This window comes from Heterodontus francisci, chromosome 1, assembly GCF_036365525.1.
Source record: "Heterodontus francisci isolate sHetFra1 chromosome 1, sHetFra1.hap1, whole genome shotgun sequence".
Lineage (NCBI taxonomy): Eukaryota > Metazoa > Chordata > Chondrichthyes > Heterodontiformes > Heterodontidae > Heterodontus > Heterodontus francisci.
Window position 1 is genome coordinate 22650741 of NC_090371.1, and position 23954 is coordinate 22674694.

Genomic DNA, 23954 nt, shown 5'->3' on the forward strand with positions numbered 1-23954 from the left:
GAGGCGGCTCCAGCTCCTGAATCTTCTCTGGTGAGCAGGGAGGCTCAAGCAAGCCTTCAATAGGAGGATGAGAGGCTGCCATCCATATCTGGGGGCTCCCCTCTGGGCACTCTGAGTGTGGACACAGGCTCCTCAGCCCCTCCACCAGTGAGCCCAGCTCCAGCAGTCACAATGCCTGAGGAGAGTCCTGCACCCCAAGGCAGCCAGGGCCTTCCAGGCCTCAAGCAGCAAGAGAACGCCCGCTAAAGTCATCACAGGCTAAGGGGCAGCCTGCTTCTATCCCAGCTGCTGTTGCAGGGATCACACCGCGTAGGAGCACCCACAAATATATTAAGTCCACCTAGCCACAATTTGGATTTCATATATGTTTTGTAGTTATTAAAAGATCCTTTTTTCAAATCATTACGCATCATTGCCCGAAAGCTATGTGCCATTATGCCTTAATTGTGAGCTGCTGACTTACCCTTCGGGCAATACCAATGTGACTACAGTCCTCATTAACATGTCAATGTGATGACAGCCCTCATTAACTTATGGTCTCCCATGATCACCAGCATGCATTACGGCCGCTCGCAAGACAGGCACCACAAAGGGAACAGAGGTGACAGAGGTCATGCATTAAGGCGAGCCTTTATTTGACTCTCTGTGAATGGACGACAGGATGGCTGAAACGAGTCAGTATGAGGTTGCCTCTTGTCTTCTTTGCACATTGCTCAACCTGTCTGGCCTCCTGCCTTGACAACTAAGGATCTGACAATTCTCCAGCAGAGTCGCTGATGGACCTCAGAGCCCAACCTTGCTGATGGCCCACCCTCTGTTCCAGTAGTGTGAGTGACCAGATTCATTACACAGTAATTTGTCAACCCTACACTGTTACCCACCCTCCAAACCCACACTTAAGCCCCTTGCAGAGTCCCGGGACCCTGGATCCCCTTGCTGAGCTCGTGGCACCCCAGACTCCCTTGCAGAGAAAGCGGCAAAGCAATCCCACAATCGCCTCCGAACCACACCCCCCTTCCCCTATGCAGCCAGGTTATCAACCTGTCGCAACAATGTGGCCTCTCACCTCGGTGCCGCCAGGTTTTAATGGTTGTGAATTTGAAAGCAAGTGAGTGCCACCTGTCGTTCACAGAATCACTCACCGATTATTAAATCGGATTTAATTATATTTAAATGCATGTAAATCAGTATTTCATAAATTTAAAATAGGTGCCTGTCGCGTTACTGTGGCAATGCCGCCATTGTGCTTTCCCAGTACTGTCAAAATCCGAAACCAATGTCACGATGCCGGATTTCTGGGAGGATGGTTGCAATGCAATTCTCCTCACACCACCAGGACTATCTGCATGCCAAACTGCATAAGCAGCATGCGATAGACAGAGCTAAGTGATCCCATAACCAACGGATCAGATCTAAGCTCTGCAGTCCTGCCACATCCAGCCGTGAATGGTGGTGGACAATTAAACAACTAACTGGAGGAGGTGGCTCCACAAATATCCCCATCCTCAATGATGGAGGAGCCCAGCACATCAGTGCGAAAGATAAGGCTGAAGCATTTGCAACAATCTTCAGCCAGAAGTGCCGAGTTGATGATTCATCACAGATGCCAGACTTCAGCCAATTCGATTCACTCCGCGTGATATCAAGAAACGACTGAAGACACTGGATACTGCAAAAGCTATGGGTCCTCACAATATTCCAGCAATAGAACTGAAGACCTGTGCTCCAGAACTTGCCGCGCCCCTAGACAAGCTGTTCCAGTACAGCTACAACACTGGCATCTACCCTGCAATGTGGAAAATTGCCCAGGTATGTCCTCTACACAAAAAGCAGGACAAGTCCAACCCAGCCAATTACCGCCCCATCAGCCTACTCTCAATCATCAGTAAAGTGATGGAAGGTGTCATCAACAGTGCCATCAAGCGGAACTTGCTTAGCAATAACCTGCTCAGTGACGCTCAGTTTGGGTTCCGCCAGGGCCACACAGCTCTTGACCTCATCACAGCCTTGGTTCAAACATGGACAAAAGAGCTGAACTCAGGAGGTGAGGTGAGAGTGACTGCCCTTGACATCAGGGCAGCATTTGACCGAGTATGGCATCAAGGAGCCCTCGCAAAACTGAGGTCAATGGGAATCGGGGGGAAAACCCTCCGCTGGCTGGAGTCATACCTAGCGCAAAGGAAGATGGTTGTGGTTGTTGGAGGTCAATCATCTGAGCTCCAGGACATCACTGCAGGAGTTCCTCAGGGTCGTGTCCTAGGCTCAACCATCTTCAGCTGCTTCATCAATGACCTTCCTTCAATCATAAGGTCAGAAGTGGGTATGTTCGCGGATGATTGCACAATGCTCAGCACCATTCGTGACTCCTCAGATACTGAAGCAGTCCGTGTAGAAATGCAGCAAGACCTGGACAGTATCCAGGCTTGGGCTGATAAGTGGCAAGTAACATTCGCGCGACACAAGTGCCAGGCAATGACTATCTCCAACAAGAGAGAATCTAACCATCTCCCCTTGACATTCAACGGCATTCCCATCGCTGAAACCCCCACTATCAACATCCTAGGGGCTACCATTGACCAGAAACTGAACTGGAGTAGCCATATAAATACCGTGGCTACAACAGCAGGTCAGAGGCTAGGAATCCTGAGGCGAGTAGCTCACCTCCTGACTCCACAAAGCCTGTCCACCATCTACAAGGCACAAGTCAGGAGTGTGATGGAATACTCTCCACTTGCCTGGATGGGTGCAGCTCCAACAACACTCAAGAAGCTCGACACCATTCAGGACAAAGCAGCCTGCTTGATTGGCACCTCATCTACTAACATTCACTCCCTCCACCACCGACGCACAGTGGCAGCAGTGTGTATCATCTACAAGATGCACTGCAGCAATGCACCCAGGCTCCTTGGACAGCACCTTCCAAACCCGCGACCTCTACCAACTAGAAGGACAAGAGCAGCAAATACATGGGAACACCACCACCTGCAAGTTCCCCTCCAAGTCACACACCATCCTGACTTGGAACTGTATCACCGTTCCTTCACTGTCGCTGGGCCAAAATCCTGGAACTCCCTTCCTAACACAACTGTGGGTATACCTACCCCAAATGGACTGCAGCGGTTCAAGAAGGCAGCTCACCACCACCTTCTCAAGGGCAATCAGGGATGGCCAATAAATGCTGGCCTGGCCAGCGACGCCCACATCCCATGATCGAAAAAAAAACCATACCCGCTGTCAACAGCAATGTTAAATTCAAACCAAAGTGTAATAGAGATCTTGAACTTTCTCCCTCAAAAAAGTTGTGAGACTGGGGATCAACTGAACATTTCAAAACTTGAGATTGAGAGATTTTTGTTAGGCAAGGGTATTAAGGATTGCGGAACCAATATAGATAGATGGAGTTAAGATACGGAACAGCCATGATCTAACTCAATGGCGGAACAAGCTCGAGGGGCTGAATGGCTTCCTGTGATCTTACCTGGATAGTTTCTTGAAAAGCCAGCAGTGCCTGTTCTTTCTCCTCCATCAAGATCCGTACCTCTGGGCTCAGCTGGCTTTTCTGTGCACATCCAGTTTGTGCCTTTATTGGACTGAAAATAAAGACAAAATCTGAAATAACAATCATGACTGGACCAAGAATCTGTGCAGCAAATTAAATGAGAAATTCGACTAACAGATCCATCTCTCTTGACCAACTTCTGGGTGGCACGGTGACTGAAGGGAATTTATTTGTTATCATGAGCAACTTTTGGTGATTAGGGCTTCAAGACCACTGTAACTGTGTTGCTATCACTGTAGCAAGATTCTTCTCAGCTCCTTGGAGATAACAGGGTTAATGGCTGCAGTAAAACACACAGAGAGCAATTTAAGGTTTATTAAGGAATTGCATTAAAGAAATACCAAAGTATACACCTATTAATCCCGACATTTAAAAATGTGATTGGAATCAATCAATTTTAACTAAAAGGATATTTCTTTAAATTTTGAATCCCTAAGTGTACAATCATTAAACTAATTTGGGAAAAACATACAGATTAAAATTGAAATACTGGAAAAGAGTACAAAATTATTGCAGAGACAAACTGACTGATTGAACTGCTGTATACTTTGTAGTTCTGTGGTTTTATTTTTAATATTGTTCAACTGAAATAAGAAGTAAAAGAATGTATTTACATGTGGGAATCACCTTTATATTAGTGTCCTGTACAAAATCAAAACATGGGTTTCCTGAATCGATTACAGCACTGCCAGTCTAAGTTATATGCAAGAACACAAAAAACAGCAGCAGAAGTAGACCATATGGCCCATCGAGCCTGCTCTACCATTCAATACGATCATGGCAGATCTTGGGCTTCAATTCCACTTTCCCGCCCACTCCCCATATCCCTTGATTCCCTGCAAAACCAAAGATCAATCTTTCCCAGCCTTAAATGTATTCAATGATGGAGCACCCACAACCCTGTGGGGTAGAGAATTCCAAAGATTCACAACCGTTTGAGTGTAGTAATTTCTTCTCATCTCAGTCCTGAATGATTGGTCCCTTATCCTGAGACTGTGTCCCCGTGTTCTAGATTCCTGACCAGTGGGAACAATCTCTCAGCTTCTACCCTATCAAGCCCTTTCAGAATCTTGTATGTCTCAATTAGATCGCCTTTCATTCTTCTAAACTCCAGAGAGTATAGGCCTAATTTACGCATCCTCTCATCATAGGACAACCTCCTCATCCCAGGAACGAATTTAGTAAATCTTCGCTGCACTGCCTCCAGTGCAAGTATGTTTTTTCTGAAATGTGGAGACCAAAACTGCACACAGTATTCCAGGTGCAGTCTCACCAAAGCCCTGTAAAATTTTAGTCAGACTTCTTTATTCCTGTATACCAATCCCCTTGCAATAAAGGCCAACATGCCATTTGCTTTCCGAATAGCCTGCTGTCAAGACAGAAATTGAATGAACCAATATATTTTTAACCACTAAATCATAATAAAATGTTAACAAAATGTTTTTCTTTGCAATGCTAATGTCAGTCACTGAAATTTTTCATTAAGGACCAGAACTGCAACAGGTTTCTTGTTCAAACGCCTTCCTCAGGAATGCTGCAATCCGCCAGATCAAAACATGACAGACAGCAAATCCATGCCTGCGGTCTTTTCTCTTTGTTTATTTTATTTTGTTTGTTTAGTCTGTTTCTACTGTGCCTACCCACTGTTTTTTTTTAATGTTGTGCTTGGGACCATGGCTGTTCATTTTTCTGTCAATTAACACTCTTTCTGTACTAATGCTTTGTCTTTCACCGCACCATTAACATACCGTTTGCCTTTGCTCCATGACCTCCTGGTCAGTTATTCTCTGTGACTTTGTCCTATCAACACCTTCTATTTTGTTATCTCTTGCCCCACCCACACATTACTTGCTTAAAACCTTTTACATTTCTAATATTTGCCAGTTCCGATGAAGGATCACTGACCTGAAACGTTAACTCTGCTTACATAAGAACATAAGAAATAGGCGCAGGAGTAGGCCATTCACCCCCTCAAGCCTGCCCCGCCATTCAATAAGATCATGGCTGGTCTGTCCCAGTCCTCAACATCTCTTTCGGGCCTGCTCTGCCTAACCCACGACTCCCCGAGATTTCATAAATCTATCTACCTCCTCCTTAAATACATTTAGTGACCTCGCCTCCACAACTCTCTGAGGTAGAGAATTCCAGAGATTCACTACCCTCTGAGAAAAGAAATTCCTTCGCATCTCAGTTTTAAATGTGTGATCCCTTATTCTGTAACTACGTCCCCTATTTTGAGATTCCCCCACTAGCGGAACCATCCTCTCAACATCTACCCTGTCGAGCCCCCTTAAAATCTTATATGTTTCTATAACATCACCTCTCATTCTTCGAAACTCCAATGAATAAAGGCCTAACCTGTTTAGCCGATCTTGATAAGACAGCCCCTTCATCCCTGGAATCAGCCTAGTGAATCTTTTCTGAACTGCCTCCAATGCTAGTATATCCTTCCTTAAATATGGGGACCAAAACTGGACACAGTACTCCAGGTGTGTGGCCTCACCAACATCCTGTACAGTTGTAACAGGACTTCCCTATTTTTAAACTCTAACCTCCTAGCAATAAAGGCCAAAATTCCATTTGCCTTCCTAATTACTTGCTGCACCTGCATGCTAACCTTTTGTGTTTCATGCACAAGAACACCCAGATCCCTCTGTACTGCAGTATTTTGTAGACTTTCTCCATCTAAATAATAATCTGTCTTTTTATTCTTCCTATCAAAGTGGATGACTTTGTGCCATCCAAAAAACAATCCACCTAGTCTAATCCCACCTTCCAGAATTTGGTCCGTAGCCCTGCAGATTACAACACTAGAAGTGCATACCCAGACTCCTTTTGACTGAGTTGAGGTATGTTTGCCACTGCCTGTAGCTTCTAGAGGAAGGGTGCTCATAGGTTGGCACTGAGTACCTCGGGTGCAGCCTTAATGTGTGCCATCCCTCTGTGCTCTTCCTCCTCCCCGCCTCCCCCCCACTCCCCAGAAAGCAGAAAGTGGCACATCCAACAAAAAACCCATTGTGGCACTGCGGGGTAGGAATAGAAAAAGAGGCAGGGCTGCTGCAGCTGTTGCACAGCTTTTGCGGAAATTCCAGCGGCAGCAGGAAAATCGTAACATTAAATTCAACAATGGCCTGACAAAGTTGCAATCTCGTCACCAGTTCCTATAACCAGATTTCCTTATGGAACTCAGTACATAGCAACCCCGGCAGATAAATTGCGTCAAATAGAAAATCCTGCGAATTACACTGTGATAAACTCACTTACGTGCCCTTCTTAATTGACAGGAGAGCCCGCTCTCTGGCCACTAATTGGCCAATTCAGGAAAAATCGCTTCCAGGTGACTGTTCCCCACACAGTGTGGTCTTCTGACTGCCATTTAACCCTGATGTCAGGGTCCCACACTAAAAAGCTGGGTGATACCACAAAATTATGGCAAATACTGTTTGTTGCATAATCTCCATTTTGCCCACCACAGTCAAAGACATGGTACTTGTTTTTTTCCACTGTGAAAGGATTAAAGACTGAGAGAAATCTGTTGGAATTCAAACTCATTGAAGATCATTGAGTCAGATGTCTGAATATATCATAATAAACTAGCCAATCAGGCTCTGCATCAGGTGGTGGGGGAACCAACAAGCCGGAAAAACATACTTGACCTTGTCCTCACCAATCTGCCTGGCGCAGATGCATCTGTCCACGACAGGATTGGTCGGATGACCACCGCATAGTCCTTGTGGAAACAAAGTCCCATCTTCACCTTGAGGATACACTCCATCGTGTTGTGTGGCACTACCACCCTGTGGGATAGATGTCGAACAGATCTAGCAATGCAAAACTGGGCATCCATGAGGCGCTGTGGGCCATCAGCAGCAGCAGAATTGCACTCAATCACAATCTGCAATCTCATGGCCCGGCATGCCATTACCAAAAGGCCGGGAGACCAATCCTGGTTCAATGAAGAGTGCAGGAGGGCATGCCAGGAGCAGCACCAGGCATACCTCAAAATGAGGTGTCAACCTGGTGAAGCTACAACTCAGGAATACTTGTGTGCAAACTGCATAAGCAGCAGGCGATAGACAGAGCTAAGCGATCCCATAACCAACGGATCAGATCCAAGCTCTGTAGTCCTACCACATCCAGTCGTGAATGGTGGTGGACAAATAAACAACTAACTGGAGGAGGTGACTCCACAAATATCCCCATCCTCAATGATGGGGGATCCCAGCACATCAGTGAAAAAGTCAAGGCTGGAGCATTTGCAAAAATCTTCAGCCAGAAATGCCAAGTTGAAGATCCATCTCAGCCACCTCCTCAAGTTCCCATCATCACAGATGCCAGTCTTCAGCCAATTCAATTCACTCCGCGTGATATCAAGAAATGACTGAAGGCACTGGATACTGCAAAAGCTATGGGCCCTGACAACATAATGAAGACCTGTGCTCCAGAACTTGCTGCGCCCCGAGCCAAGCTGTTCCAGTTCGGCTACAACTCTGGCATCTACCCGGAAATGTGGAAAATTGCCCAGGTATGCCTGTACACAAAAAGCAGGACAAGTCCAACCCAGCCAATTACTGCCCCATCAGTCTACTCTCAATCAGTAAAGTGATGGAATGTGCCGTCGACAGTGCTATCAAGTGGCACTTGCTTAGCAATAAGCTGCTCACTGACGCTCAATTTGGGTTCCACCAGGGCCACTCAGCTCCTGACCTCATTACAGCCTTGGTTCAAACATGGACAAAAGAGTTGAACTCAAGAGGTGAGGTGAGAGTGACTGCCCTTGACATCAAGGCAGCATTTGACTGAGTATGGAGCCGGAGCAAAACTGGAGTCAATGGGAATCAGGGGGAAAACTCCCCGCTGGTTGGAGTTGTACCTAGCACAAAGGAAGATGGTTGTGGTTGTTGGAGGTCAATCATCTCAGCTCCAGGACATCACTGTAGGAGTTCCTCAGGGATGGTCCTTGTCCCAACCATCTTCAAGCTGCTTCAATCATAAGATCAGAAGTGGGGATGTTCGCTGATGATTGCACAACATTCAGCACTATTCGCAATTCCTCAGATACTGAAGCATTCCATGTAGAAATGTAGCAAGACCTGGATAATATCCCAGCTTGGGCTGATAAGTGGCAAGTAACATTCGCATCATACAAGTGCCAGGCAATGACTATCTCCAACAAGAGAGAATCTAACAATCTCCCCTTGACATTCAATGGCATTACCATCACTGAATCCCCTATTATCAACATCCTGGTGGTTAACATTGACCAGAAACTGAACTGGAGTAGCCATATCGATACTGTTGCTGCAAGAACAGGTCAGAGGCTAGGAATCCTGCGGCTAGTAACTCACCTCCTGACTCCCCAAAGCCTGTCCACCATCTACAAGGCACAAGTCAGAAGTGTGCTGGAATACTCTCCACTTGCCTGGATAGGTGCAGCTCCAACAACACTCAAGAAGCTCGACATCATCCAGGACAATGCAGCCCATTTGATTGGCACTCCATCCACAAACATTCACTCCCTCCACCACCGATGCACAGTGGCAGCAGTGTGTACTATCTACAAGATGCACTGCAGCAATACATCAAGGCTCCTTAGACAGCACCTTCCAAACCTGCGACCTCTACCACCTAGAAGGACAAGGGCAGCAGATGCATGGCAACACCACTACCTGCAAGTCCCCCTGCAAGCCACACACCATCCTGACTTGGAACTATATCACCGTCCCTTCACTGTCGCTGGGTCAAAATCCTGGAACTCCCTTCCTAACAGCACTGTTGGTGTACCTACCCCACATGGACTGCAGTGGTTCAAGAAGGCAGTTCACCACCACCTTTTCAAGGGCAATTAGGGATAGGCAATAAATGCTGGCCTGGCCAGCGATGCCCACATCCTATGAATGAATAAAAAAAACCTTTGTTTAGTAGCTCACTTGCCTAAAAAGGAGAGCACTAAGGGCCAGTCAAAAATCTGACTGCCTCCAAGCAAAAAAAATGACAAGTCGTTAATTTACATATTTCAGCAGCCGAGTCACAGTTCTGAATCAAGCTGCTTTCTTGGAAACAACAATGAATTTACCAAAATTGTTAATTGCATAAGAAACAATTATATTGCAGACAGGAACTCTTGTTTAAAACTGCTACACTGTGCGTACAGCATTTCTCACATTTGTTAGCAGACAAACAAATTAAAGATATAAAAAGCATCCACACAATAGTTTTCATGTTTTGTGATCAGAACATGACATTCAAGGCTATGCTGATGGATTATACCTTCTGAATCACAGGGAATGCAACCAAACAGCCCAACCCATTCCTGCACGTTGTTACGACCAGCTGAGAAAGAGCTCTACGGTTCCCTTTCAGTCTTCATCTGGTCTTACTGTAATAAGGTTTAATTTTAAACACATCGTGTTTTTAGTTCCCCCTTGGTGAATCCTTGTTCACCGCTTTCTAATTATAAGGCAAAGAAACCAGCACAAACACACAGGTTTTCTTAGGTTTAAAGAAGAAAGATGAAATGTTATGAAACTTAAACTTAAAACTCTAATTCGGTTAACGCCTACGGATACATGATATGCGCCACATTAGCATGCATATGGGATTTGCACATGCAAATAGAGACAGAAAAGAGCAGAAGAAAAATAAAATGGAAAGTTTTAAGGCAATATTTGAAGAATTGTTGTTATGGTTCTTCCAGCTCACTGTAGTCCTTGATTGTAGATACAGCTTGCTTTTCGTTGGGGCCCAGTATTCTCCTTAAACCTTGTTCACTGTCGGAGACTTTTCTCTCTTGGGGTTCATAGAGTCATAGAGTTATACAGCACAGAAACCGGCCCTTCAGCCTATCGAGTCCATGCCAGCCATCATGACTGCCTATTATAATCCCATTTTCCAGCACTTGGCCCGTAGCCTTGTATGCTATGGCGTTTCAAGTGCTCATCTAAATGTTGTGAGGGTTCCTGCCTCCACCACCCCTTCAGGCAGTGCATTCCAGATTCCAACCACCCTCTGGATGAAATTTGTTTTCCTCAAATCCCCTCTAAACCTCCTGCCCCTTACCTTAAATCTATGCCCCCTGGTTAGTGACACATCTGCTAAAGGAAAAAGTTTCTTCCTATTTACCCTATCTATGCCCCTCATAATTTTGTATACCTCAATCAGGTCCCCACTCAGCCTTCTCTGCCCTAAGGAAAATAACCCTAGCCTATCCAGTCTCTCTTCATAGCTGAAATGCTCCAGCCCAAGCAACGTCCTGATGAATCTCTTCTGCACTCTCTCCAGTGCAATCACACCCTTCCTATAATGTGGCATCCAGAACTGTACACAGTACTCCAGCTGTGGCCTAACTAGCATTTCATACACCTCCACCATAACCTCCCTGCTCTTATATTCTATGTCTCAGCTGATAAAGGCAAGTATTCCATATGCCTTCCTAACCACCTTATCTACCTGTGCTGCTGTCTTCAGTAATCTATGGACAAGTACACCAAGGTCCCTGACCCCCTGTACTTCCAATGGTCCTACCATCCACTGTATATTCCCTTGACTTGTTAGTCCTCCAAAAATCTATCACCTCACACTTCTCTGGATTAAATTCCATTTGCCACTGCTCTGCCCACCTTACCAGCCCATCTATATCATCCTGTAATCTAAGGCTTTCCTCCTCACTATCTACAACACCACCAATTTTCGTGTCATCTGCGAACTTACTGATCATACCTCCTATATTCTCTTCGAAATCATTAATGTACACTACAAACAGCAAGGGTCCCAGCACCGATCCCTGTGGTACACCACTGGTCATAGGCTTCCACTTGCAAAAACAATCCTTGACCATCACTCTCTGCCTCCTGCCACTAAGCCAATTTTGGATCCATTTTGCCAAATTGCCCTGGATCCCATGGGCTCTTACCTTCTTGACCAATATCCCATGTGGGACCTTATCAAAAGCCTTACTGAAGTCCATGTAGACTACAGCAACTGCTTTACTCTACACATCGAGACACCTCCTCGAAAAATTCAATCAAGTTAATTAGACATGATCACCACCTGACAAAGCGATGCTGACTATGCTTGAGTAATCCCTGCCTCTCCAAGTGGAGATTAATCCTATCCCTCCGGATTCTTCCAATAGTTTCCCTACCACTGATGTTAGACTCACTGGCCTGTAATTATTTGGTTTATCCCTACTACCCTTCTTGAATAATGGTACCACATTCACTGTCCTCCAGTCCTTTGGCACTTCTGTTGTGGCCAGAGAGGATTTGAAAATTTGTGTCAGAGTCCCTGCAATCTCCTCCCCTTGCCTCACATAGCAGCTTGGGATACATCTCATCTGGGCCTGGGGACTTATCCACTTTTAAGCCCGCTAAAACTGCTAATACTTCCTCCCTTTCAATGCTAATTTGTTCAAGTATATCACAATCCCCCTCCCTGATCTCTACACCTGCATCGTCCTTCTCCATAGTGAACACAGATGAAAAGTAATAATTTAAAACCTCACCTACGTCCTCCGGCTCCACATACAGATTTCACTTTGGTCCTTAATGGGCCCTACTCTTTCCCTGGTTATCCTCTTGCCCTTAATATACTTATAAAACGCCTTGGGATTTTCCTTTATCTTGCCAGCCAGTGTTTATTCATGCTGCTCTTCAATCTCCGTATTACATTTTTGAGTACCCCCCTGACACTTTCTATGCTCTTTTAGGGCCTCCGCTGTTTTCAGCCCTCTGAATCTGCCATCAGCCTCCTTTCTTTTTCCTTATCCAATCATCTATATCCCTTGACATCCAGGGTTCCCTGGATTTATTGGTCCTACCCTTCACCTCTACAGAAACATGTTGGCTCTGAACCCTCACTATTTCCTCTTTGAAACACTCCCACTGGTCCGATGTAGACTTTCCTACAAGTAGCTGCTCCCAGTCCACTTTGGCCAGATTCTGTTTTATCATATTGAAATCGGCCTTCCCCCAATTCAGTACCTTTATTTCCGGCCCGTCTTTGTCCTTTTCCATAACTACCTTAAATCTTAGAGTTGTAGTCACTATCCCCGAAATGCTCCCCCACTGACACTTCTACCACTTGTCCAGCTTCATTCCCTCGGATTAGGTCCAGTACCACCCCTTCTCCTATCGGACTTTCTACTTGCTGGCTCAAAAAGCTCTCCTGGCTGCGCTTTAAGAATTCGCCCCCTTTAAGCCTTTTGCAGTAAGACTATCCCAGTTAATCATGTGTCTTCAGTCGGTTTTTGGAGTTCTGTGAAAAAGAGATGGAAGCAGACAGGACAGGAGAGGACTTTTCAATCCAGGAGCCAAGAGCTTTCTGCAGGCTCGCCGTTCAAAACTCTACAATAGCCAGCCAGTCATGTGACTATATGGTCTGACCACATCTGTTTGTGGATTGAATTGGAGCAGGGAATAGCTCCTTTGTCTACAAGCACTGTCTGTTAATACGCAAACATTTCTTTCCTGCCAGGGACCTGGCAACCCCTTGTAAGAGGCTTTCTCTTCTTCCCAGCAACAATTTGAAAGTTAATGTCCATGTGGTGAAATGAATATGCCTCATTGTTGGCAGGTGGTGGCCTGCATGACACCTCCACACCCAGGGGAATGAAATGCGACTTGAGTAAAGGCGCATTTCATGAAAAGAGAGAAAATATATAAGATACAGGAAAAAAACATGCATTTCTCTTATTCATTCACAAGTCCTAAAACTTATTAAAATTGCCTGTCTTTTCTATTTGCCAGTGCTGCTTTAATTTCCCCCTTTTGGAATCCCAGTAACCATGTGGTTCTTTGGGGAAGTTTTTCTTCTGTTTGCCCATTGCCATGACTGCCTAGGGTCTTTGTTCCTTTTGAGGTCTTCCAAGGGGTGCAGGTGGGGGTGGGGGGGCGGTGAGTGGAGTTAGATTTAATTAGCCCTAAATTTGAGTTTTTTCCAAGAGAGACAGTCATGGGTGGGTCTATCTTGAACTTTCTTTCAGTGCCTTGCTGACTCATACAAAGGCTTTTGGCTTCAGGCGATGGGTGGTTCCCTTTTTCTCTGACTGTGAGGGAGGATTCTTTGTTAATTCCTTTGTGCTCTGGGACACTCCTGCCTGCAGGTACGTGTGCAAACTTTACTGCACTCCCCTGTGACACTTTGACTAGGTGAGACATCACCCTCACGCGTTCTCTGCCCCCTAGAGGTCTTCCTTTGTCTCTGCAGGTTCTTGTAAATGCTGTTAGCAACTCTGGTGGGGTGCTAGAGTCTGCATTTACATAGGAGGATGTGGGGTCTAACTTTTCACATTTTTCGGGGTTGGCTGACCAGAGAGTAGGTGTTTTCATCTGGGATTCCTCCTGGACTTCCTTTAACTTGCCCTCTTGGTCACTTTTTCCACTTCTCTTTCTAAACTTTTGCCAGTCTTGTGCCTGCCTGTCCATTTTTGTTCTTGGCGGGGGTCCCTTACAGTTCACCAGCCCTCTGCTGGAGGGTTCTAGCACCAGTGCAGGATTTAGGGGTGCAGATTTCACTGTAGGTTGGGATTTCCCTCAACCTGGCACATGTGGCAACTCCACATGTACTCCAGCACATCTTTGTGGAGTTTTGGCTAGTCAAACTGCTGTCTTATGCGGGCTTTGGTCTTTCGTAAAGCGGTATGTACAGCCACTGTAGTCTTGTGGGCCCTTCTGAATATTTCTCCCCAGGACCTCTGTGGCACCACTAACTGGTGAACTACTATCCACTCCTTGCTCTCAGGTCCGTGAGGAGAATTCCATTTCCTCATCAGTGCCTCATTCTTTAAATAGTCGCAATCAGGGACTCCCTCTGCTTCACTTCAGACTGGGCAGTCTGTGCTAACTCTTGTAATACTGGGTCGGCTCGCTGAGCCTCAGCTAGGGAAAATCAATTTAGTTCATTCCCTGGGCCTCCTACCTTTCCAAAGAAAGTCTCGGACAGGCAGACCTCACGGTCATCTGCCTGCAGTGCCCATTCAGTTTCCTCTGGGGGAGCTGGTTTGATCTTGGCCTGATCCACTACACATTCAGGGAAACTGCAGGGGTCAGTCTCCCTGCCACTGCCCTGTCTCTCTGACCTCCTGCGGTCTTTCTTTCACTACTGGGGGGGGTGGTGGGTGCTACCACCATCACCCCTGGCAGATCATTACCTAGGAGCAGGTCAAACTGGTCCACAGGCAAACTAGGGACAATCCCGATGGTCATTGGTCCCAAAACAAGGTCGCACTCCAAGTGTACAGGTACAGGCATACACTGCCCTCCAATACAATTCACCACCATTCTGGTGTTCACTGCACTCTCTGGGGGAAAGGTCAGGCCTTTTCCCAGTAAAAGGGATCTAGTGGCCCCTATGTCCCTGAGAATCACTAGGGGCTTGCTTGGCCCACTCAAGGGGTATGGGGTTACTTTTCCTTCAGACACAAAACCTGGATAACCCTCAGGAATCCTATTAAATTTTCCTGCACTTGCAGCCGTAACCTTCCTGGGTCTCACTCTTACTGCAGTAAAAGCCACAGTTTGTTCTGCTGTACTTTCCATCAAGATCCCTGCTTCACCGTACAGGTGTGCCCTGATCAACCCTACTGGTTTTCCCTTTAGTTTCCAGCAATCAGCTTTTAAATGCCCTGCTTTATTACAATGGAACCACACAGGTCTCCGGGTCTCACTCTTGCTCACAGTACCTTCCTTTTTGCTGGAGGAGGGCCCCCTGTGTCTCCTGCTTTCCTTTCTCTCCCAGGCCTGCCTGGGCGGATATCACCTTCCCACCCTTTGTCCTTTTTGGATTTGTGGGGGTGATTAGGAAAGGTTCTCTCCTGGGAAACCAACTTATAAATTAAAGCAAACTCATTAGCTAGAACGGACGCTTGCCAGGCTCTCTTAACCCACTGTTCCTTGACATGGGTCTTTATGGAGAGTGGGAGAGAGTTTTTAAATTCCTCTAACAGAACTACTTCCCTGAGATTCTCACAGCTGAGCTGTACTTTAAGTGCCCTCAGCCACTGGTCAAAAGCCAGCTGCTTACTTTTTTCAAACTCCAGATAAGTTTAATTAGCTTGCTTCTTGAGCGTTCTAAACTTTTGGCGATAGGCTTCGGGTACTAATTCATATGCCCCGAGGATAGCATTTTTGGTCAGTTCATAATTTGATGAACTCTCATCTGGCAACAGGGAATAAACCTCATGGGCCTTTCCAGTTAGCTTGCTTTGTAGTAAAAGAGACCAAGACTCAGCTGGCCATTTTAGTTGCCTTGCCACTTTCTCAAACGACACAAAAAATTCCTCCACATCTTCCTCATTGAATTTTGGAATTAGTTGAGCGAGTTTTAGCAATTTTGTACCCAGCCCTGAATTATGCTTTTCCATATTGGCCATGCTTTCACTGGGGTTACTCTGTCGCCCCCTAGTTAACTCAAGCTGCTTCAATTCTCTTTCTTTGTATTCTTTCTGGAATATTCTTTCTCTCTCTCTCTTTCCTGCCTTTCATTTTCTTCACATTCCTTCTGGAAGGCTCTTTCTTTCTCTTCACATTTCTTCTGGAAGCCTCTCTCTTTCTCCTTCTCCTGTCACTCTCTTTCTCTTTCCCTGTCTTCTAATTCAAGTTTCTTTTGTTCCAATTGTATCTTTGCTAGCAGTATCCTGTCTGGGTCTGCTTCTAACTGTGTTTCTACTTCTTTAGATTCAAGGGAAAAATGGTTGGCCATTAGCCTTAGGAGTTCAGACTTCTTAGCCTTGCCACGTACAGTGATCCCACATTGCTTAGCCATTCCATAGACAGTGCTTTTAACTTATCCCAAGTTATTGTACCCTGGCTTGGAGAGCTACTAGCTTCAGTTGCAGATATGTTTGCATTCAATCACATACGACCACAATAAAATCAGTATTAATCTTGCTCTTTTTAAATTGGGAACAATTTAGCTTCCCATTTCCAATTTCTGTCATTTGTCTGTGGGTCAATCCTGGATGAGCCCCCAAATTTCTGTTACGACCAGGTGAGAAAGAGGTCTAGGGTTCCCTTTCAGCCTTCATCTAGTCTTATTGTAACAAGGTTTAATTTTAAACACACCGTGTTTTTAGCTCCCCTTTGGTGAATCCTTGTTCACCACTTTCTAATTATAAGGCAAAGAAACCAGCACAAACACGCAGGTTTTCTTAGGTTTAAAGAAAAAAGGTGAAATTTTATCTTAAACTTAAAACTCTAATTCAGTTAACACAACGCGTCCCACACGCGCATGCATACGCGATACACACATGCAAATAGACAGAAAAGAGCAGAAGAAAAATAAGTGGAAAGGTTTGAGGCAATATCTGAAGAGTTGTTGTTACGGTTCTGCGAGCTCACTGTAGTCCTTGATTGTAGGTGGATCTTCCTTTTCATTGGGGTCCAGTATTCTTCTTAAACCTTGTTCAGTGTAGGAGACTTTTCTCTCTTGGGGTTCATGTGTCTTCAGTCGGTTTTTGGAGTTCCATGAGAAAGAGATTGGAACAGACAAGACAGGACAGGAAAGGACTTTTCAATCCAGGAGCAAAGAGCTTTCTGCAGGCTCTCAGTTCAAAGTTCTACAATAGCCAGACAGGCATGTGACTAACTGGTCTGACCACATCTGTTTGCAGATTGAATTGGAGCAGGGAATAGCTCCTTTGTCTACAAGCACTGTCTGTTAATATGCAAAAATGTCTTTCCAGCCATGGGCCTGGCAACCCCTGTAACAGGCCTTCTCTTCTTTCCAGCAACAATTTGAAATTTAATGTCCATGCGGTGAAATTAACATGCCTCATTCTTGGCAGGTGGGGGCCTGCATGACAACATGCACAGGCAGGCAATGAAGACAGCCACCCAATGTGTACTGCCAGGTTATAAGTGCAGACAGGCAACACACAGCCAAGCAACATTGGCAACATACATCCAGGCATTGCACACTGTCAGGCAACACGTAGCCAGGCAATGCACACAGTGAGGCAACACGCAGCGAGGCAACGCACACCGTCATGCAACAGGCAGCCAGGCAATGCACACTGTCATGCAACACGCAGCCAGGCAATGCACAATGTCAGGCAACACGCAGCCAAGCAATGCGCAATGCCAGGGAACATGCAGCCAGGCAGCGCACAATGCCAGGCATCATGCAGCGAGGCCAAAACACACAGTTAGGCAACATGTAGCAAGGCCATGCACACTGTTAGGCAACACGCAGCCAAGCAGTGCACATTGTCAGGCAACACACAGGCTGTGCAAATGCCAGGGAACATACAGCCAGGTAATGCATGCTACCCATGAACACGCACAGCCAGGGAATGAGAAAGGCGTAAAAACTACATGCATTGAAATGTGCCTCTAAAATAATAACATGGCCCAACAAGTTTCAAAGGCGTGAAAATAGACATTGAAAGGTGAAAGACCAATTAGGACACGGAAAAACAGTAGCTTTGAGCTGGCTTTTGAAGGAGGGGAAGGGTGTAAAAAAAAGTGGAGGTTTTTTGGTAGCTTTCAGGACAGTAGGCCCAAAATGACTGGTAGACCTGCAGGTGGAGAGTGAAAATGGAGAAGAGACGGAATTCAAAAGGAATCCATAGCAAGTACCAAGAGCAATGTTGAAGGAAGAGCATGGATGGCCAAACTATTGGAAGGATTTATAGCTGAGGACGAGGATTTTAAATTTGAAATAAAAACAGAAAATGCTGGAAATACTCAGCAGCTCTGGCAGTATTTGTTCAGTTTAGGATGGGCAGTGAACATAGGGTAACGGGATTGAAGGTCATGGGCAAGTGGGACTTAGTGCTGGTCAGGATATGAACAGCCGCAATTTGAAAATTTACAGTCTGAGGATGGGATGCCAACACAGCACCGTGGAACTTGAGCCTCCAGGTGACAAAGATAAAGCTCAGAATATTGCAGACTTGGAAGCGAGAGGTCTTGGTAGTACATAGGATTTGGAACTTGATATTTTTAACATCAATTTTGTGTGAAGTCTGGGTTAACAGCCAGAGAAAGATATGGGAGTCCATGGTAATGAGGCACAACATTTGATGGGGTCAAAGTAAAAGGTTTCAATCATCGCAACATTCACTTGTAAGAAATTCTGACTCATTCATGACAATGTCAGATGGGCAGTCTGAGAGCACAGGCATGGTTGTGAGGTCAATGGACATGGTGAAGTAGAGCTGCCACACTTTCCAATTACTGTTTCATTTCCATCTTTCCCTTCCTTCTTAAACTCTTAGCTCATCATTACCTGACAATTACACTCCCCTCCCCTGTCAGCACTCCAAAGGGATCGTTCCCTCCGCAACACCCTGGTCCACTCTTCCATTACCCCCACCACCTCATCCCCATCCCACCTTCCCCATGAGGTGTAATACCTGCCCATTTACCTCCTCTCTCCTCACCATACAAGGCCCCAAACATTCCTTTCAGGTGAAGCAGCGATTTACTTGTACTTCTTTCAATTTAGGATACTGTATGCGCTGCTCACAATGTGGTCTCCTTTACATTGGGAAGACCAAATGCAGGCTGGGTGACCACTTTGCGGAACACCTCTGCTCAGTCTGAAAGCATGACCCTGAGCTTCCAGTTGCTGACCATTTCAACACCCCGCCCTGCTCTCATGCCCCCATGTCTGTCCTGGGATTGCTGCAGTGTTCCCGTGAACATCAACGCAAGATCAAGGAACAGCACCTCATTTACCGATTAGGCACACTACAGTCTGCTGGATTGAATAGGGCGGCACAGTGGCGCAGTGGTTAGCACTGCAGCCTCACAGCTCTAGGGACCCAGGTTCGATTCTGGGTACTGCCTGTGCGGAGTTTGCAAGTTCTCCCTGTGACTGCGTGGGTTTTCGCCGGTTGCTCCAGTTTCCCCCCACAGCCAAAGACTTACAGGTGATAGGTAAATTGGCTGTTGTAAATTGCCCCTAGTGTAGGTAGGGGGTAGGGAATATGGGATTACAGTAGGGTTAGTATAAATGGGTGGTTGTTGGTCAGTACAGACTCGGTGGGTCGAAGAGCCTGTTTCAGTGCTGTATCTCTAAATAAATAAATAAACATTGAGTTCAATAATTTCAGAGCATGACAGGCCCCCCCCTTTTTATTTTTAGTTCTTTTTTCTTTTTTATGTGTTTATTTTATTTTAGTTTGTTTCTACTGTGCCTACCCTCTGTTTTTTTCATGTTTGTGCTTGTGGCTAGGCTGTTCAGTTTCCTGTCAATTAACACCCTCTCTGTACTAACGCATTGTTTTTCACCACACCATTAACATACTGTTTGCCTTTGCTCCATGACCTTCTGGTCAGTTATTCTGTGACCTTGTCCTATCAACACGCCTTTTGTTATCTCTTGCCCCACCCCCGCTTTACTTGCTTAAAATCTATTACATTTGTAGCCTCTGCTAGTTCTGATGAAATGTCATTGACCTGAAACATTAACTCTGCTTCTCTCTCCACAGATGCTGCCAGACCAGCTGAGTGTTTCCAGCATTTCTTGTTTTTCTTTCAGATTGTTAAAGCAAGCAAGTCCAGTAGGCAGACCGGGCAGGGGCAGGACAGGGAGCGTGGAAGGTCTGGTAGGCTAAACTGCATTTACTTTAATGCAAAAAGCCTAATAGGTAAGACAGATGAACTCAGAGCATGAATCGGTACCTGGGATTGTGATATTATAGCTATTACGGAAACGTGGTTGAGGGATGGGCAGGACTGGCAGCTCAATGTTCTAGGGTACCAATGCTTCTGGCTTGACAGAGGTGGAGGTAAGAGAGGAGGGGGAGTTGCACTATTGATTAGGGAGGACGTCACAACAGTACTTAGAGAGGATATCCCGGGGGGAATGTCCAGCGAGGCCATACGGGTAGAACTTAGAAATAAGAAAGGGGTGATCACTTTGATGGGATTATACTATAGGTCCCCCAATAGTCAGAGGGAAGTGGAGGACATATATGTAGGGAAATCACAGATAGGTGTAGGAATTATAGGGTTGTAATGGTAGGTGATGTTAACTTCCCTAATATTGACTGGGACTGCTGTAGTGCTAAGGGATCAGTTGGGGAAGAACTTATTAAGTGTGTCCAGGATAATTTTCTGAAGCAGTATGTGGATGGCCCTACTAGAGAAGGGACTACACTCGACCTCCTCTTAGGGAATGAGGATGGGCAGGTGGTTGATGTGTCAGTGGGGGAGCACTTTGGGACCAGTGACCATAACTTCAAGCTTCAAGATAGGAAAAGGATAGGACTGCTCCTCAGGTTGAAGTCCTAAACTGGGGGAAGGCTAATTTCGATGGCATCAGACAGGAACTCTCAAAAGTTGAATGGGAGAGGCTGCTTACAGGTAAAGGGACGTCTGGCAAGTGGGAGGCTTTTAAAAGTGAGATAGGAAGAGTTCAGGGCCGGCATGTTCCTGTTAGATGGAAGGGCAAGGCTGGCAAGTTCAGGGAACCTTGGTTAACCAGGGATATTGAGGGTCTGGTCAGGTCCAAGAAGGAGGCATATGTCAGGTATAGGCAGCTGGGATCAAGCGAGTCCCTCGAGGAATATAGGGGATGTAGGACTACAGTTAAGAAGGAAATTAGGAGGGCAAAAAGAAGCCATGAAATTTCCCTGGCAGATAAGATAAAAGAGAATCCTAAAAGATTCAATAAGTATATTAAGAGTAAAAGGGTAGCCAGGGAGAGAGTAGGTCCCCTTAAGGATCAGTGTGGCAATCTATGTGTGGAGCCACGGGAAATGGGCGAGGTCTTAAATGATTTATTACTCCTCCGTATTTACCGTGGAGAAGATCATGGAAGCTAGTGAGTTCAAGGGAGGGAACACCGATATCCTGGAGCATATCAACATTACAAAGCAGGAGGTGTTGGAGGTTTTGAAGCGCATTAAGGTGGATAAATTCCAGGGCCTGACCAGGTGTTTCCTAGGATGCTATGGGAAGCAAGGGAGGAGATTTCTGGGGCCCTGGCAGAGATTTTTGTATCATCGCTAGCCACGGGTGAGGTACCGGAAGACTGGAGGATAGCTAATGTTGTGCCTTTATTTAAGAAGGGCAGCAGGGATAAGCCAGGGAACTACAGGCCGGTGAGCCTTACATCAGTGGTGGGAAAGTTATTGGAAGGGATTCTGAAAGACAGGATTTATATGCATCTGGAAAGGCATGGTCTGATTAGGGATAGTCAGCATGGCTTTGTGTGTGGGAAATCATGTCTCACGAATTTGATTGAGTTTTTCAAGGAGGTGACCAAGAGGATTGACGAATGCAGGGCGATGGACATTGTCTACATGGACTTTAGCAAGGTCTTTGACAAGGTCCCGCATGGTAGGCTGGTCCAGAAGGTTTGAACACACGGGACCCAGGGTGAGCTAGCAAATTGGATACAAAATTGGCATGGTAATAGGAGGCAGAGGGTGGTAGTGGAGGGTTGTTTTTCAGATTGGAGGCCGGTGTCCAGTGGTGTGCCGCAGGGATTGGTGCTGGGCCCTCTGTTGTTTGTCATATATATTAATGGCTTGGATGTGAATGTAAGGGGCATGATTAGTAAGTTTGCAGATGACACCAAAATTGGTGGTATAGTGGACAGTGAAGGTTGTCTGAGGTTACAACAGGATATAGATCAACTGGGAAAGTAGGCAAGGGAGTGGCAAATGGAATTTAACACAGACAAGTGTGAAGTGATACATTTTGGGAAGTTAAACCAGGGCAGGACATATACAGTGAATGGCAGGGCCCTGGGGAGTGTTTTTGAGCAGAGAGACCTTGGGGTGCAAGTACATAGTTCCCTGAAAGTGGCAACACAGGTAGACAGGGTGGTGAATAAGGCCTATGGCATGCTTGCCTTCATCGGCCGAGGCATTGAGTACAAGAGTTGGGACGTCATGTTACAGTTGTACATAACGTTGGTTAGGACGCATTTGGAGTATAGTGTGCAGTTCTGGTCGCCACACCACAGGAAAGATGTGATTAAGCTAGAGAGGGTGCAGAAAAGATTCACAAGGATGTTGCCTGGTTTGGAGAGCTTGAGTTATAAAGAGAGATTGGATAGGCTGGGTCTGTTTTCCCTGGAGCGAAGGAGGCTGAGAGGGGACATGATAGAGGTATATAAAATTATGAGAGGCAAAGATAGGGTAGATAGCCAGAGTCTGTTTCCCATGGTAGGGGTGACTAAAACTAGAGGCCATAGATTTAAGGTGAGAGGGAGGAGGTTTAAAGGGGATCAAAGGGGTAAATTTTTCACGCAAAGAATAGGGGGTATCTGGAATGAGCTGCCTGAAGAGGTGGTGGAGGGAGGAACAGTCACAACATTTAAGAGGCATCTGGACAGGTATTTGAATGAGCAAGGCATAGAGGGATATGGAAGTAATGCAGGCAGGTGGGATTGGTATAGATAGGCATTATGGTCAGCATGAACGCGGTGGGCCGAAGGGCTTGTTTCTATGCTATACGACTCTGTGACTCTATTTCCAGCATCTGACGTATTTTGCTTTTATTTTAGAGTTGTCCCTGGCATCCTGGTCAAATGAATCCTTCAATCAACATCATTAAAAAACACATTATCTGGCATTTATCACATTGTTGCTGAAAATGGAGACACGTTGTTGATGCTTTTCATCTTGCACTCATCAGGACAATCGCAAGAATTACCAATGTAAGGGAAAACAACAACTTATAATGCATGAGAAGACAGTGCTGATTGGTTGGCAAGTGAACTCTGATTGGTAGAGGCATTGCCATGGTGAATGTACCAGTTTACGGTGACTGACAGTGAACTGCTGAGCTTAATTTGAAATTTAAACCAGGCAGGTTGACTCTGATTTGTCAGGGCATTGCCCTGAGGAATGAATCAGTGAATGGCTGTCACTTATTTTGTTCAGCTGAAAGAGGCGAATGTTGGAATGTATTGTTTCTGTCTGCAAGGAACAGGGCACTGAGTATTAATATATGTAGCTTCCAGTTACATATGTGCCACACTGCAAGCCCTACTGACAATCTTAAATTGGTTGTCAGCGTAACTCTTAGCACACTGTTGATTATTTAGCAAATGTTGACCGATCACGGAATCACATCTAATGTTGGACCTGTATTTTGAGTTTTGCCCATTCACTTAATTTATCAATTTTTTTTTATTCATTCATGGGATATGGGCATTGCTGGCTCGGCCAGTATTTATTGCCCATTCCTAATTTCACTTGAAAAGGTGGTGAGCTACCTTCTTGAACTGCTGTAGTCCATGTGAGGTAGGTACACCCACAGTGCTGTTAGGAAGGGAGTTCCAGGATTTTGAACCAGCAACAGTGAAGGAAAGGCGATATAGTTCCAAGTCAGGATGGTGTGTGACTTGGAGGGGAACTTGCATGTGGTGGTGTTCCCATGCATTTGCTGCCCTTGTCCTTCTAGTTGGTACAGGTCGTGGGTTTGGATGGTGC

At 45.8% G+C, this 23954-nt stretch overlaps 1 protein-coding gene across 2 annotated transcripts in view; it reads right to left on the minus strand.

The window, feature by feature from the left end:
- The window catches only part of LOC137368318 (sperm flagellar protein 1-like), a 99989-nt gene that overhangs the window by 8069 nt on the left and 67966 nt on the right, over window positions 1-23954 (minus strand). For both annotated transcript variants that reach the window (XM_068028718.1, XM_068028717.1), the window contains exon 6: window positions 3479-3590. In XM_068028718.1, the coding sequence (XP_067884819.1) occupies window positions 3479-3590 (112 nt within the window). The remainder of the gene's footprint in view (window positions 1-3478; window positions 3591-23954) is intronic.